The sequence below is a fragment of the Cotesia glomerata genome, linkage group LG3 (assembly GCF_020080835.1).
Source record: "Cotesia glomerata isolate CgM1 linkage group LG3, MPM_Cglom_v2.3, whole genome shotgun sequence".
In the NCBI taxonomy this organism is placed as follows: domain Eukaryota; kingdom Metazoa; phylum Arthropoda; class Insecta; order Hymenoptera; family Braconidae; genus Cotesia; species Cotesia glomerata.
In genome coordinates, this window is record NC_058160.1 from 5,613,029 (window position 1) to 5,631,663 (window position 18,635).

Sequence of the window (18,635 nt, forward strand, 5' to 3'; positions counted from 1 at the left end):
TTCAATAAATTAACTACAAAATTATTGAACATTTAACATAAAAATTTTACAGACAAAATTTTTTTGACTTAATGATGGAAAATTTTTCAACTATGTCCACACACACTATAAATAAATAGTATATTACACACCTAGGGAAGTAAAATAAGAAATATCTCAGATCACATGTAATTGTTGGCCGAGGTGAAGCCGAGGTCAACAAACATGTGATCTGAGGCTTTCTTGTTTACTTCCCGTGGAGTGTATACTATTTTTTTGCTCGACGAAGGCAGGAAGCGGCAACTTCGCTTAGCGCAGCGGGCCGAAAGTTGACGCTTTCTGCCCGTCGAGCAAAAAACAAATTTTACTCACAAGTAATTGATTGTTCATATTATGTAACTACAATTATAAATGTAGTTACCACATAGTACAGTAAAATAGTAAAATATTTGAATCCAAGAATTTTTAAAATTCACACTGATTAAACATTAAAAAACAATGATACTGAAATTTAAAGACAATTGACAATTTTTAGAATTTGTTTTTTAAAACAATTTACAAAAAAAAAGTTGTAAGAAATCATTTTACCTGAGAAAAGTGAATAAATTATGAATGCAATTTTTTAAAGTAAATTTTTAGTACTAATTTATTTATTGAATAAAAGTAAAAAGTTGTCAGATGTATACTGATTTCAGTACTATAAAAAACATCAATTTTTTCAAGTACTTCAATACTCGTAATACAATAAGTTTAAGGCCTGCTTTTTTGATTTCATATAATTTGAACAATTAAAAATCAACTCTTCCACTTTCAGAAGAAATCATTGACGATATACTATATATAACAACAAAATAAATTGTACAATAAGTTCATATATCATTAATTATTATAAACATTTAACAACAAAATATTAGTCATCATTATCACAAGAACTAAAGACGAAGAACAATAAGATTATAACTTTGTTTAAACTATCAACGCATCTTCTTTGAGATGAGGACCGTCAGGTAGTCGTTGATTGAAGATACGAACATTATGAAAAAAAAAGCTAAGTGATTCGGTACATGGACGAACAATAGCATGTGTAAATGCAGTAAAAAAGGTTCTAGTTGCTGCGCATGAAATTTTCCAGACTCTTAGGCAAGGCGCTATACACCAGATATGCTAAAAATGATAGTATAAGAATGAATGCATTATTAATTAGACTTAACTGACGAAGTGATATAATCACTAAATTGATAATACGTACTTGAAAGGAGAGACAAGCGAATGTGAATCCTAGAAATAGTGCGAGGATAGGAGCTATGAGAATTGATAGGAAGATATAGCAACACCCTCGAGAGAGACGGAAACAGTGGCCACTTAATCTCCAAGCACATTCTGGGCTTCTAACACCATCTGGTTCACCCACTACATCATCCCATTGTACCTGGTTGCAATTTTGTTGTAAATTAAAATTTTTGTATGCACTGGAAGAAATTTTTGTTAAAAATTATCGGTAAGTTCATGGTAATCGTGGTACGGGTGGCACGACTTAATCATTTGTCGGTAGGTGAGATCATTTCTAACTTTTTTCAACAAATTTTATCGTAATATTATCATATAATAGTCAACTGTAAATTGTATTAGGTTTTCGGTAAATTTTATTAAATCTACCTTAAAATAAAATGAATTTTTTCGTAATTTTCATTTCAAAAATGGTGATAAATAAAAGGGCCGCATTATGTTCCACGATTATAGTTAATTTAACGGTAATTTTTAAAGAAAATTTCTTTCCATGTAGAAAACTGAAAAGTCAAATGTATTTTTCTAATCCATATTTTTTTCCACCTCACAATTAATCGTTGTATTTAAGATAATTCTATAGTATATTACTCACCTAGGGCAGGAAAGTAAGAAATGTCTCAGATCACATGTTTATTGACATCGGCTTCGCCTCGGACAACAATTACATATGATCTGAGACATTTCTTACTTTACTGTTCTTGGCCTGTAATATACTATTTTTCCTTGACGGAAGCGGAAAGCGGCATTTTTGTTTAGCGCAGCGGGACGAAAGTTGACGTCTTCCGCCCGGAGGAAAGAAAAAAAAAATGTTACACCGCGTAATAAATATGTAATAGTATATTACACACCTAGGGAAGTAAAGTAAAAAATGTCTCAGATCACATGTAATTGTTTACATGTGATCTACAAACATTAGAAAACAAACATGTGATCTGAGGCTTTCTTATTTATACTTCCCGTGGAGTGTATACTACTTTTTTACTCAACGAAGGCAGGAAGCGACAACTTCGCTTAGCGCAGCGGGCCGAAAGATAATGCTTTCTGCCCGTCGCGCAAAAAAAGTTTTTTATTGTTATTTTTAAATTTATAATTTATAACACTAACGTGTATTTTAATAAAAATAAAGGCGATTTTTCTAAAAAATAAAAGATTTTACGTGAGTCACTAAAATTCTTAAAAGTTAGACCGAAATTGTTTTGAAGCAAGAGATGTTTACGAAATAAGAAAATTTCAGTCCGATCAAGATAATTTTAGTATTCCTAAAATTTGTTCTGAATTAATTTATGATCCTAATTAAACTAAAAACAATAAAATTATGTCCAGAAAATGATTTCTTGGCTCAAGAATCCATTGAAGTAAACCATTTAATTTATTTATTTCTGGAAAACGTAGAAGTTTTTGGCTACTTCACATTTCACTTTACGTAAAGAAAATTCTAATCGTAAAATAATATCATAAAATTTTTTAATTCTGGTATTTATATAAACCAAATTTATCAAGTTTTATTGCACTGGCTACAAACAGTACTTTTATTTTCGATTGTTATTAAAAATATATGTTTATATGTCAAGGAAATTTTCTGAATAAAACTATTCTTTTCACATTGTAAAATAATCTATTTAATTAAAGGATATTTTTTGTTCTAAAAATAACTCAAGCAATCCGGAAATGATCGTTAATTTTTAAATATAAAAAACTACCTAGAACTGTATCTAGCTTGAATGATAAGAATAAAACTTTATTAATTTATGTATAACACGTTTATTAATCAGTAGCTATTACATCAAAAAAATTTTAACTATATAAAATTTACAGTCTTAAATTTATAAGATCGTTATTTTTGACATTACTCGACTGATAAAAATAGAAAGAAATAATTTTTAAGTTTGATCGTGAATCACTAAAAAAGTAATTTGACTGTACGTGAATATAAATTACTGTTATATAATTCTGTTGCACGATATTTTTGAAACACTTCGTAGCGTTAAATCTGATTTAATTTAAAAGGCAAATCATTAAAAAGTTTCAAGGGATAATAAAAAATATTTTCTCTTATAATTGACTGTCTCTATTTATTTATAGACAATAATTAATATTTGAAAAAATATAAAAACCTGTAAGTGATGATTCAAATTATTGGGATCTCTATCTTCAAGTTCAGCGCTACTTTCCGGACCTATAGAAGATCCCGGTTTCTCCATTGGTGGTAGCAACCTGTTGAAACACGACGTTAAGCGTATGAACATCATCCTTCAACACTGTGCAATCACCCCAATAAACCGTGCATTAATAAACTAAAACAATTAGCCACTCATTAATAAAACAAAAATAATAAAATCACAGAGAGAGAACCCGGCTTATGATTGCAGTAAAATCGCTACTGACTCTAGAGCTTACAACAATAAAGTGACTCCAGTAAAGTAAAAAGCCTTCAGTGATTGATTTCATTAAATAGTAAAGTTCAAAATGCCTCTAATGTGTTATGATTAAATTCTTCCGGTAAACTATTTTTAATCATTCAATACTTTAGTGGTCAAGGTTTAAATTAATAGTTTGAACTTTAAACTTTTTCTTTTATTTAATCTAATTATTGCAATTATAATAAAATTCTTAATTTATTAAAAAATATTAATTGAACACAAGTAAATAGTTAAACATTCAATTAATGATTTAAAATACTTGAATGTAAATTTTAGAAACTTACTTACCTTGAAAAGTGTTTATTAACCCCAAGATTATTATTTTAAAAAACTATTATTATATTTTTTATTAATTTATTTTTACACTAAAAAGTTCGTTGTATTTTTTATTGCTTAACAACCATAACTGTTTACACTTAATAATAAATGTACATGTAGGTATGTGATGTATAGTAGGAATATAATTTTGTACAAAGTGGACAGCGGTCAACGCGCTTGCGCTCTTCGGTCACGCATCACTTTTACCTGCGGGTTGCTACCCCCTTAACAGGTACAAGCAATTCAATAAATACACCGGAATACTTGGATCAGCCATGAATTCTATTACTATTAATGTAAAGAAAAAAAAATTATTGAAATTTCAATAAGTTACAAAATTTTTAAAGTCGAAACACGAAACCCGACTTTTGAATTCAAATTTAAAAGCAAAAGGGAGGGAATTTTGTTGCACTGTAATGATAATTGCATGAGGAAGTATGTTGAGTATTTTTATTTTTACGGTATAATCCAGAAGTCACGAATAGAGATTGTACGATAAGAAAAAGTCGATACTCTTTATCAGGAATAATTTTTTTAAAAATGTAGGTCATTAATTTGGGTTTTAAAGTGTTACTTAGTGACACACTTTTTTAAATTTAGTTTTTTCATTGAAAGATTTGTTTAAAATTTTAATTCTACTAAATAATAATTCTACTAAAAAACCAAGACTGATAACCAAATCATACAAAAAAGAAAAGTTGAAGGAATACAATCTTTCTAAAAAATTTGGGATATAAAAATATTTCCAAATTTTTCGGTAATTATTGATGGGCTTGATTCTTAGATCTTTCGGTCGAAAATTTCTAAGAGTTATATGGTTCTCACACAATTTGAAGGTATTTTGATATGAAAAAAAATTTTTAAGCAGTAATCATTATTACCGACCATTAGTAGTGACTAAAGCTTGCGATTTAATTCCAAGATGTCGCTACATATTCGACAAACGCACGAGTTTCATGCGGCTTAGAAATATTCTTGAAAAAGCGTGATTAATCATTACAATTAATAACGCAAAAAATTATCATAAAAATTTATCTACCATAAAATTTTTAAATATCTATTCTTCTGACGTAAGTCTCAGGTTGTCACGTGTATGAAAATTAAAAATTTCCGTACATTTGAAAAAAATAAACGATGACATTAATTGTTTCCTCATCTGACAAATCTTGTTAAATTTTCACAGATCTCAATCTCAATGTATAATACTGAATATAATAGTATATACTCGATTAGTATAAACACGTGCACGATTCAACTTTTAGCTACTCAAACATGAACACTATGAATGAAGTAAACGGCTCAGTTGAGTCACATTGCATCTTATACATTTTATTATTAATGCTTTATACAATTGACACGTGAAGTAATACGTCAATGACGCTAAAATATCTCGTGCGAACAATTGTGTCATCTGAAAATAAATCCATCATAAAAATCAATTCCCAGATGTTACTCAATAGAAGTTATATTTTAACTTGTGGCACGTGGAGAATTAAGTTATAATTAAAAAATCAAAGTTATTTTTGTTAAATCATAATTATTTTCCCATTTTGAAAAACGAATAATGATACTGGAATTAACAATGGCATTGACAATTTTTATAACTTTTCTCAATAAGTGAAATCTTAAAATAATGTTTTCTTTTTTTTTAATTTCACTTATTGAAATTTCAATAAATTATAAATGGAATTTTCTAAAAGTATTTCCTCAGTTCTGATTTATTTTTTTAATGAAATCAAAAAATAGACAAATGTCTGCTTATTTCAGTATCATAAAAATAATTGGTTCAAAAATAAAATTCATGAACCAAGAATATTGTTTTGAAAAATTTCCTCGTATCCCGTATCCTTTTCTAGTACAAAAAGAATTATAAAATGAAAAAACAAAGAATGAATGGCACGAGCAAATTTCCAGTCACGAAATGATCATGTCATTGCTAATTAAATTAAGGCTCAGTAGATTCTATCAATTTATAAGGAATTTAAATCTATGCACATTGCACACTGACAATTAAACACACTTGCATGTAGATGCGATGCCTTCCAGTTGCTATTGAACTGTATACATTAACATCCACGTATACAGATGTACATGTAATGTAATAGCAAACAACATAAGACACAGCCAGTCAAGCGTAAAAAGAGATCCGCTAACGGTGATCCTTGCTCCTGAGAACAGGAGTGATCGCACCGTAACATTATTACTTATTACGACACACCTTATGAATTAAAAATACATGATTTTATCAACAAGTTAAATTCATTTATCCCTGACAAATCACTTTGACAGAGGAAATCGTAGATGCAATGAGCTGTTTATTGCTATTTTATTTTGCTATTCTTATTTTGAATTATAGAAAATGGGCGAGGTAATTTTATTAAATGAATACTTTATTTCTTAAAAATAATTCCATCGATTCATTCATTATTTTCATTTTTGTTTTTTTTTTTTTTTTTTTTTTTTTTCCGTAAAAAGTATTAATAAAATGACCTTTGTTTATTCAACAAGTTGACTGGTGAGTTTTTCTGGAAAAACTAGACCTTTTATTACATCATCCAATTTTGTACTGGTGACTCATCTCGAATTTTCCTTTTGAATCCTTAACCTACAGGGTGCCGGAGATAATTTCTAGACTAACCTGTATTGTTATGCATACTATTGATATAAAAGATTAATTAGCTTTTTTAAAGTTAAAGAAAAGAAAGTGTCTTGGAATTATTCTTTTATTTTATTATGTCAATATTATCTTAACTAATTTTACATTTGTCTAAGACTAGTTTTCATAAAAATCAATCCGTATGATAACAATTGACCTAAAGACAAAATATTCTCACACAAAAATCCCCGCATTTAGAAAAAATTTCGATATTTTGTCAATAATTATGGTTACAATAAAATAATTTTAGTATAAGAGATAAATATAAGAGTTGTAGCTTTCTCAAGACGATTAACCAAAAATAAATACTTTTTTACGGTACAGTAATTTTATATTGTGATAATGGCAATAATGTGATGTAATATTCATCATAATATGATTTTACAATACATACTGAGAGACAATTTTATTTAATAGTAATAAAATTTTATTACTATTTAGTAAAACGTTTATTTGGCTAATAAAAGAGAAGGGGAAGTAAACAAGTAGGTTAGATTAGGATGTCTCGTTGGAAAATCTTTATACTATTTATTTATTGAGATATTTATTAAAAGATTTTACTGTGAAAATATATTTGAATACATTATAATTAATTGATGAATATTAATTTTTAACTTCCCGCTAAGAAAATCTCAGATTTTCAAAAATCGGGAAGTTATTGTTTTGACTCCCGTAGGCAATGCTATTCTTAGGAGGTCATCATACATGATGTTCCATAGCAGAGGACCTAAAACTGATCCCTGTGGCACTCCTCCGGTGATTTCGTACTCTTCCGTACCGTTCTTCGTGTCATATTTCAGAACTCTATTCGTGAAGTAGCTCGCTACTATTCTGCGAAGGTATCCTGGTACGTTTTTTTCTTCTAGAGCCCGCATAACGCAGTCCCAGTTAGCGGAGTTGAAGGCATTCTTGATGTCCAAAGCAGCCACCAAGCAGTATTTCTTCTTTCCACCCTTCCATCTCGTTCCGGCGATTGCATCCTTGGCTGTATCAACAACCAATTTGATCGCATCCAGAGTTGACCGTCCTTTTCGGAAACCAAACTGGTTCTCTGCCAGGAGTGGATCGACTACAGCCTCTATTCTCTGATGAATTATGCGCTCGAATATCTTGCCGGCCGTGTCTAAGATGCAGAGTGGTCGGTAGGATGACGGTTCTTCCGGCGGCTTTTTCCCCTTCGGAAGTAGCACTAGCCGTTGCTGTTTCCACTTCTGGGGAAAAGTCCCTTCCTTCAGGCATGTATCGTAAACGTCCAGGAATAATGCCGGTGCTGCCCTAAGGATTGATTTCAGGGTAATATTAGGGGTTCCGTCCAATCCCGGCGCCTTATTATTCCCTACTCGATTGCCTGCCTCTATCAACTCGTCCAACGTGATAGTTGGGATTTCAGGGTTGAGCTGCTCCAACTTGTAGGTGAATACCGGCTGTTGGGGAAACAGCGCAGTAACAATCTTCTCTAGGAGCTGTGGACACGTAGGTGATGGCATTGGTTTTTGCTTTCTTTAATGGCTCTGTTTAGTTCTCGACGGGCCTTTTTATAATCTGCCAACAGCTCTGCGGAGTTAGGTCGTCTGTAACCACGCTGAGACTTTCTTTTTTTTTTGACACTCTGAACGTAAAATGCTAATGTGATCGTTCCACCAGTGCACCGAAGGTCTTGAATTCATGCCACGTTTCCGAGACATACTGGCGTCGCAAGCCTGGGTGACTCTTCTCATTAGGTCCTTGGTCTTCTCTTCAGCAGTTTCTACGATGATCGGGTCGCACTCTAGGGCTACTACTAAAGCAGTGAGGTCGAGAGATTTAACTTTCCACCCAACCGCGCTGGTGTTCCTGTTGACTCTTGTTAAATTCTGGCCAGTTGATATTTCCCATAGTATCGCACTATGGTCACTGGCTGTGTAGATGTTCAATACTTTCCAAGAAAAACCTCTTCGAGCTAAGCAACTGCTGACAAATGTAAGGTCGACAATTGAGTTTGCCTCTCCCTTAGTATACGTTGGCATGTCATCGGTGTTAAGAAGGATCACGTCCAGTGTGGCCATTGCCTCGAGAAGTGCTTTTCCACGTGTATTAGTGAACTTGCTGCCCCAGTCTGCTGCCCAGGAATTGAAGTCACCAGCTATTGCCACGGGAAAGTGTTTTCTTGCGTTCTCAGTTAGCCGATCAAGGAAGTCTTCAAACTGTTCATTAGAGAGACTAGGTGGTGCATAGCAACTGTAGGAGAGGAGGCCATCTACCCATGCTGCTACGAAGCCGGCTTCTTTATTGTTGACTGTTCTCTGAAAAGGACATTTACCGCAGGACCAGATGACGGCTTTGTTAGTGTTGTCGGATTCCCAGGGTTGGTTACTCAGGTGTCTTATAGCCTCCTCAGGAGGCTCGAAGAGCTCAAAAACGTAATAAGTGCAATTTCGAGCGCTTAATTACGAAAGTAGCGGGAAGTTGCAGGGATGGCCTTCAGGGTCAACCGTTTTCCTAATTTTTTTTTTGAGGTTAGATTTGTTTTAATGATTTAATATTTGTATAAATGACAGTAAATAAAAGCGATGCTCGTGGCTATTTTAATAAACATATATTAGTATTTAAGAAAATTTTATTCATATGAACTATAATTTTATTAATATTAACTAAGTTTTCTTTTCAAGTCCAAATAAACTTTTTTATTACTATTAAATAAAATTGTCTCTCATTGCAGCTCTGATATATTTAACTAAAATAAATCAGAAAATATTCCTCTTAAATGATTTTCTACATAACTAGACAAAAAAAAATAAAATTCAATCAAGAGAAAAATTCTAAAACCAAGAAAATAATTTTCAAGACTTTCACTGTCTTGAATCAAAACGAAAAATTTTTGAATCAAGTAAAATTTACTTAAACCAAGAAAAAATTAGTTAAAGAATTTATCTACTCAAATCAAGACGATAAAGTTCTTCAAAATTATTTTTTTGATTCAAGTTTTTTTTTTCTGTATACAAACCTTCAAATTTCAACACATTAATCTTGTAAATGCAAATTCAAAAATTAGGAAAACGGTTGACCTAAAAGCCATCCCTGCAACTTCCCGCTAATTCCGTTAATACCTGGGCGCTTAAAATTGCACCTTCGAAGTTTTTGAGCTCTTCGAGCTCAAAAATACAATCTATGTGAGCTAAGGGAAGATAAAAATTTGCAACAATAGTATCAAAAATCACATTTTTTCAATGAAAAAACAATTTAATTACTTACGACAATTAAATTAACAACACGCTTATATATCAATGACTCGTCAATTAATTATCGAATAAAAAAACTATTATGTAGACGGTAAATATTTTACGTAACAAAAAAATACCAAGTGATTACTAAGTATGAAGTAATGTATACACATAAACAAGTTATTTACATTGGTAATAATAACTAACCTACTATACAGATAATAATAATTTTATATTATAGTTTATAATCTACGGAATGTAAGCTTAAAGATATATACTATACACTATTTAATTTAAATAGTCTGTATTGTTGCTGATTATGATTAGACGAGTTAAATAACGGTTTTTTTAAGCGCCGAGGTTGTATGTCATTTATGATTAAGATCTACTATTCCAGTTCAATAATGATTTACAATACAAATTAAAATAATACCAGCAACAATTTCTCTCTCATTTGTTCTTTATTATTTATGCATTTTATCACACCTTAATTGTTTAGTGAGATATGTATATTTTTTATTTTTATTATTTATTATTTTATTGATTAATAAATATTTATTTTAATTCATGTAATTAATTTGTACTTAATCACATATTATTTTATACCTACAAATAGATAAATCATTCATTTTTATATTAAATTTTAATTGAAAAAATTTTTTCGGTAAACTTTTGAATGATTAAACGAAAAAATCAATTTAAAAATAACCGCGAAAATTGTCCAAGGAAGAAACGCAGTTATAAAAATAATTCTAAAAGAAAAATATTACTTATTTCATTATTCGTACTAATACCTATATACTCGAAACCAAAAGCCGAAGGTGTGAGTCATAAGTTGACCGCTGACAAAGTTTTAGTTTTATTTCAACTAACCACTTGCAAACACCATACTTGTTATCAATTCGTTGTATTACACTTTATGTTCGTGCCAACGCTCTTTTTACATACACCTGCGGACGCCATAGTTAATTATTCATTTCGTGTTACGTCTTTTATTAATATTTATTGCACTGCATTTTTTTAAATAATTTATTAACTGGTCATCATCATTTTCTTAATCATCGATTGATCAAATATAATTATTGGAAGTAAAGTATTGGAGCAATTTATTTATTTTCAACGTGAAAGAAACATCGTTTTCTGGGGTAAGATAAGTGCGTAGTTGATTTATTAATTAAATGAATATATAATTAGTAGTTTAACATAAAAATTTTTTGTGCTTTATAATTATAAAATCTGGTGTTAAATTATTTTTAACACAAATAATAATTTCTTTTTTATTCATTTTTTAATATTAAATATGTACTTTCTTCTGATAAGGTAAACATTTTGTTATTATGGTAGTAACGTTATAACGGTCAGTAATTTTTAGAATTTTTTTTTGCAATTTACATATAAATTGCAGTTTCAGTTTGCCTTAATTTTTCTTTAATTTTCTAAATTATTTGATAATATTTTCTAAGTTATTTTTGGTTGTGAGGAAATATTAAGACAAGTTTGTTAAAAGATTAACTTTATCTTAAAAAGTTTCCATTATTCAAAAAGTTATAAAATTTTTTATCATCACACCTTATCCCCAACATCATAAAACGGAAATATGATAAAATTAACCGGAAATATGAGAAAATTAACCGATAATTCTCTTTATATACAGTAGCGCTCAAAAGTATTTTGACAATATTATGCGTTAGTTTTTTTTGTTCTGTAGATTATTCAAAAGCTGTTAGAAAAATAAATAAATGATTATTGTGTTTCATATTTATTTTTAATTAAACCATTAAATATATTTGTCAAAATACTTTTGAGCGCTACTGTATGTAAGCTTTTATTCAAAATATAATTTCCACGCTTACTTAAAACAAAAATATCTGCTCTATCTTTTGAAATGAAAAAAAATTTCTTAAAGTATTAAAAGTGAAAAGACTAACTCGAAATTTTACAGTGTCTAAATTAAAAATTTATTTTTAAATTAAACTCATATCACTTTATTATAGAAATTATTTGAAAATAAATAAAAAAATTCTTCAAGTAAATTATTTGAAAAATTTCTCGACTAGAAAAGTATAATTTATTTTTATAAATTTAAAAAAATAATTTTTTTTATCATTGAACTTTTGTTAACAGCTATGCAATGTTGATTTAAATATACTTGACTAATTTATTACGTAGTACTTTTACCAAAGCTCAGCTTAAAAAACTAAGTATATATTTATATTACAGAATAATGGCGCCAGCAAAGGCAAAAGCCAAGGCTCAGGCAAAGACAGCTAAACCGAGCACCAAAAAGGCAACAACCATCAGTAAAAAAAGTACACCGGCTAATAAGAAAAAAGTTAAAGACGAAAAAGGATGTTGCTGTGGAGCAGCTGCCGAGGATTTAAGCTCTACAGATTTCACCAGCAGCAATGATTCATACACGGAGTCTTCAGATATCACAACAGACTCCACGGAATCACCGTCTAAATCCGACACTTCCACCAAATCTTCTGGCAGCTACTCTGATTCGAGCGACGGTTCCTCAGAATCCTCTGACACCGAGGATGACGATGATGACTGTGATACCGAGTCCGATGATTCAGAATTGTTAAAATGTAACAAATGTTCGATCCGCAAGCGCGGTGGAAAAAAAATCGCCGCAGCACGTGCTGCAGCCATCGCTGCCAAGGGTCAGCGCCATAAGAAAAAGTCACATCGCAAAGGTTAGAACATTTTTTATTTCATATACATTTTATATCCATTAATCACTCCTTTAGAGTTTTATTTATTTTTTAATTTCTCCTCTTTTTTTATCTAAATATGATATTCAGTTTTTATGAATTATGAAAAAATTCTAATCTCTTAAATTAAAAAAAAAAAAAAAATAGTTTTTTGTAGCTCAAAAATTTAACTCGATATATTTCTCATTAATTTTAGACCAGTACTTATAAAATTGATAGTATTTTCATGATAAAAAAATTAAATCAAGAACTTATTTTGAAGAATTTTATATTCTTGAATTAAATTTTATTTATTTATTTATTGATGTTAAGTAAAATTATCGGAAAAAATTTTCTTGTACGATACATAATTGATTATTAAATTCATGTTTTCAAAATATGTAAAATTAAAAAAAAAATAGATACATTTTAAATATGGTTACAATTTTTTTTTTTTTTGTAGCTTAAAAATAAAATTAAATAAGTTTTCATCCATTTTAGAAAAACATAGTCATTCTAAATCTGACAGTAATTTTATAAGATAAACTCTTTTATAGAAAAATTAAATTAAATTGAAAAAAATCAAGAAAATTATTTTGAATAATTTTATACTATTGAAATAGATTGAGCCAAGTAAAAATTTACCTAACTTAAAAATAGTTTTTTTTGTTCAAAATTTTTTCTCTCTAATCAATTAAATTTTTTATCAGTATTTTGATTTTAATTAATAACACCGGCCCACAAAAAAAAAAGTGCTCTGTACTTTTGACTGGACCTACTTATCTTTACGTATTTTGACGTACTGAATCCGAATCTGAAGTCAGTTATGCCCATACACCCTCAAAATTTTTAGTAAAATGCAAAAAACACAAAAAAAAAAGGCAAAAAATTGCGAAAAACTGCAGTCACAGCAATAAAAAAATTTTTTTGGACCTAGATTACGTATGATTTTTATGTATTTCAATTCACAGAATCTGAATCTAGACGTTTAGTAGCTTCTTAAGCCGTCAAAATTTGAAAAAATTGCAAAAAACTCAAAAAAAAATTGCAAGAAATCATGAAAAATCGAAATTATTCAGATTAAAAAAATTTTTTGGATTCAGATTGAGTATGATTTTTATGTACTTTGTTCCACTGAATTTGAATCTGAAGTTTTTTTGTCCCATTGGCGTTTTAAAATATAAAAAAATAAAAAAAAATCGAAAAAATTGCAGTTATAAATATGAAAAAAAATCTATTAAACACGATCGTTAATGATTTAGGTGTATTTTCATGGATGGAATATGATCTTAGAATTGAAAAACAGACAAAATTTTAAAATCTGTAAAAAATAGCATGTAAGGAGAAGGTACAGAACCATGTTTTCGAATTTCGGACTGTCCTTCGTTTGTATCGAACTTTTTTAGCTTCAAATGAGCTACGCAGAGGGTTCCCCTCTTACCTTTTCTGTTTTCTTCTGGTATTTCTTTTTTTAGCATCCAGCAAAATATTGATTGAACTTGATTAAATTTATTTCTATCGAAAAATCTTTTAAAAACCTTGCGAAGATAAAGAACGATCTTTCTGATTTTAAGCTGTTCTTCGCTTGTGTCGAATCCTTTTGTCTTCGAATGACCTACGCAAAAGGTTTCTTTTTTGCTTTCTGTTTTCATCGGGTACATCTCTCTTCAGTGTCCAGCAATGATCTGCCATCATATTGACATTCCACTTTCCTCGATATCGACTCTCTATTTCATTTATGTCTTGGTGGAATCTTTCGCCTTGCTCTTCCCTGTAGTCACCAAGATTTTCAGGAAAATATTGAAGGTGAGAATGTAAGAAATGCAATTTAAGATTCATTAAGCAACCCAGAGTATCGTAATTCTCCAACAACTCTTTAACTAAATTTTCGTAATTTTCACTCTTATTATTTCCCAAAAAATTTTGTGACACATCTTTAAAAGTCGACCATGCTGCTCTTTCAATGTCGTTCATTTTATAAACGAAGTTATCGTCTAGAAACAAAGTCCGAATTTGAGGCCCATCGAAAATTCCTTCTTTTAATTTGGCATCACTTATCGCTGGGAACTTTTCTCCCAAATATGTAAAATAATTGCTATTTTTTTCCAGAGCTTTGAAAAACTGCTTCATAAGACCAAGCTTAATATGAAGTGGTGGTATTAGGTATTTAGAAGGATCAGTTAAAGGTGTTCGTATCACATTTTGAGAACCAGGATCCAAGTTTGCTCTCGATGGCCATTCTTTCTTCACATAGTGATTTTTCCGATCTCGACTATCCCATAAACATAAAAAGCAGGAATATTTTGTAAACCCTGATTGCTGACCTAACAGAAGTGTTGCAATTTTCAAATGACGACGAATTTTCCATTGATTCTCCGAATACTTCGAAGTTTGGTCGAGTAGGCTATTGGAATTGGTGCATATGTATTTCCGTTATGAAGAAGAACAGCTTTTAGACTTCTCTTTGACGAATCAATGAATTTTTGTTATCGTTATTGAAAAATTTTCGGAATTCTTTCTCTCTATCGCGATAAAAATAAGCTGATGTTCCTTTAGTTAATAAATTTTTCTTCTTCAATACAGCCGCTTAATGTTTAGATCCCTCTTTGGATAACCTTATGTCTCGCAAAAGGTCATTTAATTCTAGTTGGTCGAAGGTTTCAGGGTCTTTATTTTGACCTAAATCGGGCAAGTTTTCTTTGTCCTCAGAACTGTTTCCTTCATAGACGTCGTCAACTTGCATTCCTTCTTCGCTCTCATCCATCGGCTCAAGAGTAGCAGTTTCTTGAGGTTCGACACAAGCGAAGAACAGCTTAAAATCAGAAAGATCGTTCCTTATCTTCGCAAGGTTTTTAAAAGATTTTTCGATAGAAATAAATTTAATCAAGTTCAATCAATATTTTGCTGGATGCTAAAAAAAGAAATACCAGAAGAAAACAGAAAAGGTAAGAGGGGAACCCTCTGTGTAGCTCATTTGAAGCTAAAAAAGTTCGATACAAACGAAGGACAGTCCGAAATTCGAAAACATGGTTCTGTACTTTTTCCTTACATGCTATTTTTTACAGATTTTAAAATTTTGTCAGTTTTTTAATTCCAAGATCATATTCCATCTACTAAAATACACCTAAATCATTAACGATCGTGTTTAATAGATTTTTTTTCATATTTTTTTTTTTTTTTTTTTTTTTTAATTTGTTTAAAGTCGCATAAACTACTAAGGTCATGAGCGACTACGGTAGGGGGTAAACTTTTGAGATTGGAACTCGTTTTATTTTTTGGGCTGAGCAGAATAATACACTTAAATATTGAAAATATTCATTGGTGTACGCCGGACTCGAACCCGGTCCAATGCTTTGGTAAGCAAGGGCCGGATCCGATAGGGCTACTGCGCGCCTTTTTTCATATTTATATCTGCAATTTTCTTGATTTTTTTGATTTTTTGAGATTTTTTTATATTTTAAAACGCCAATGGGACAAAAAAACTTCAGATTCAAATTCAGTGGAACAAAGTACATAAAAATTATACTCAATCTGAATCCAAAAAATTTTTTTAATCTGAATAATTTTGATTTTTTATGATTTCTTGCAATTTTTTTTTGAGTTTTTTTGCAATTTTTTCATATTTTGACGGCTCAAGAAGCTACTAAACATTTAGATTCAGATTCTGTGAATTAAAATACATAACAATCATACGTGACCTAGGTCCAAAAAAATTTTTTTATTGCTGTGACTGCAGTTTTTCGCAATTTTTTTTGCCTTTTTTTTGGGTTTTTTGCATTTTACTCAAAATTTTGAGGGTGTACGGGCAAAACTGACTTCAGATTCGGATTTAGCGCATCAAAATACGTAAAGATAGGTAGGTCCGGTCTAAAGTACAGAGTACTTTTTTTTTTGTGGGCCGGTGTAATTATTGTAATTTCTGATTTTTCAGAATACGAAAAAAGCAATTTATCAGAAGACTACCCTGATCTTTCTTCAAGAAAAAATCGACGTAAATGTTGCTGCTGATTAGGTTGTTAATTCATTTGCATTCTGCACATGATTATAAAATAATTATTTTTGTCAATGGCAGGCCATTGATTAATTTTCAAATTTTTTGATCATATTCAAATTAGTAAATTTAAATTTTTATAGAGGATACAGTAATTGTATTTGAGACATTAAATTAATATCAAACTTGTATTTAAGAAAATTTCTAAGAATGTATTTTATTAGTTATTATTATTATTTATGAGAATTTAGTTCATAATATGTATTAAGTAATTAGATAATGATTTGTTAAATTAATGTGATAATAGTTTGAGCTCTTAATTCTTTCAAAGTAGTGATTGGTCAATAAATTTAATGTGAAATGATAAAGTTATGTGTTGCGAAATTTTATGTTATTAAACGATTTGTACTTCTCGTAGAGAAATCAGCTATATAATTCTGTTAATATTGAATTGTTTCATTGAAAATAAATTCAGGTATGTCTACGCGATAATTAAAATTTAAAAAATCACTTGAAAATATAATTGTGTCAATAAAATTAAAAGAAATATTTTAATGAACTGTTCCCTAAAATGAAATATTTCTAATAAGTAGCAAACGGTAAGTTGAAATAAAATGTAATAAGTTAGGGATAGCAATGTATATAAGTATAAGTAATTGAATTACAAAGTTATCTATCAACAGTTCAATAATGTAAAGTCATTTCGCTCGATTGCAGCAAATATATAAAAATAGGTAAGGGTAATAATAATAATGTACGTTGATATAAGAATGCTATTATGTCACGTAACTGTTGTAGAATAGACACAAACCGGTTCGCGCATGTTTACAAATACTTTTCTAAATATAACCGCGCTTATAAGCTTATTTATAAGTAATAGTAATCTCTTAATATATTTATATTAACTATTTAAGTATTTATTTATTTATTTATTTTTGAGAGATCGCAATTTATAAATAAAAAAAAAAATTCTGATTCGAGAACTTTCAGGAAGGTTTGAGAATCAAAATTCAAATTTCTCTGAACTTTTCCAAGAAATTTATAATCGTTAAATTATTTATATATTTATATTTTCACGAATTTCAACTTGGAATTTTTGAGAGATAAAAATTGCGAGCTTTCATTTTTTTTGGCGATAAATTTTTAACCAAAATAATCAATAAATTGCTTTCGTTTTTGTGCTTTATTTTTGTCACATTATTTTTTCAGGCGGGTGGTTATTAAAAAAATTTATGTGACAAAATTTTTTGTCACTCTCTTCTATTTTTGCCTTAAAATAACTATTGATTTAAATTTCAAGGCTAAGTTTATCAAAAATATTTTTTTTAGCATGAATTTTAAATTACGAGTAAATTTCTGCCCTAATTTTTTTAAAAATAAAATAATTCTTAGAACAATATTTTCAAGAGTCTCCTTAAAAAAAAAAAAATATTAACCGCACTTATATATCATACACGTGTGCCTTTTTAACAGGAAACAAAACTGAGGCTTGAAATTTATAAAAGATAAGCCCCTAAGCCCACAGCTGCATCGACTTCCCGACCTACTCAACCAAAGTAAACATCGCGAGAAAAAATTTCACCGAAGCAATTTTTTATTCAATGTAATCTAACATATACCAGAATTAAAAAATAAGCAAAAGCCAATTGTCTCGTCGGTCAAAGTATAAATTTATTTGAAACTAAGTTGCTAAAATAAATAAATAAATAACTTCAATTAAAATAAATAAAGTATCGGAAGACGTGTTAACGAGTAAACAAAAGAAAAAAATAGAGAACGATAGAGAAGAAAAATAGGTAGGTAGGTAAGAATATAAATTATGCGGCTTGAGAATGGTTATAGAGTACATAACAGCAAAGTCACGTGTGCTAAAAGCAACGTGCCTACTTATTCTTGGGTTCACGGCCTGCTTCTACCTTGCTTAGACTCAGCTGTTGTGACATAATAGTACAGTAGTCATACACATATTACATACAACTACGACTACATACAGCGTAAGTCTATGTTCTATGTATACGCTTACATTAGAATACATTACATTACGTTGCTGTATATTACATATTAGTTACACTAGACTCCAGACTTGAA

At 29.8% G+C, this 18,635-nt stretch overlaps 2 protein-coding genes across 4 annotated transcripts; one reads left to right on the forward strand and one right to left on the reverse strand.

The window, feature by feature from the left end:
- Positions 1-545: 545 nt before the first annotated feature.
- On the reverse strand, positions 546-4,032 carry LOC123260557 (caveolin-3-like). 2 transcript variants are annotated; one of them, XM_044721713.1, is made up of 4 exons: positions 3,975-4,032; positions 3,381-3,480; positions 1,229-1,408; positions 546-1,143 (listed from the first exon to the last, which is right to left on the reverse strand). In XM_044721713.1, exons 2-4 carry the CDS (start codon positions 3,465-3,467, stop codon positions 946-948), a joined length of 465 nt encoding a protein of 154 aa, XP_044577648.1. In that variant the 5' UTR covers positions 3,468-3,480; positions 3,975-4,032; the 3' UTR covers positions 546-945. The 2 variants fall into 2 exon arrangements, with proteins under 2 accessions (XP_044577648.1, XP_044577647.1); XM_044721712.1 differs by lacking the exon at positions 3,975-4,032 and having other exon boundaries at positions 3,381-3,806.
- A 6,644-nt stretch (positions 4,033-10,676) lies between these two features.
- Positions 10,677-16,736, forward strand: LOC123261599 (dentin sialophosphoprotein-like). 2 transcript variants are annotated; one of them, XM_044723283.1, is made up of 3 exons: positions 10,677-11,005; positions 12,081-12,559; positions 16,488-16,736. In XM_044723283.1, the coding sequence occupies exons 2-3, from the start codon at positions 12,085-12,087 to the stop codon at positions 16,562-16,564; spliced, it is 552 nt and encodes a 183-aa protein (XP_044579218.1). In that variant the 5' UTR covers positions 10,677-11,005; positions 12,081-12,084; the 3' UTR covers positions 16,565-16,736. The 2 variants fall into 2 exon arrangements, with proteins under 2 accessions (XP_044579218.1, XP_044579219.1); XM_044723284.1 differs by having other exon boundaries at positions 10,971-11,014.
- The last annotated feature ends 1,899 nt before the right edge of the window (positions 16,737-18,635 follow it).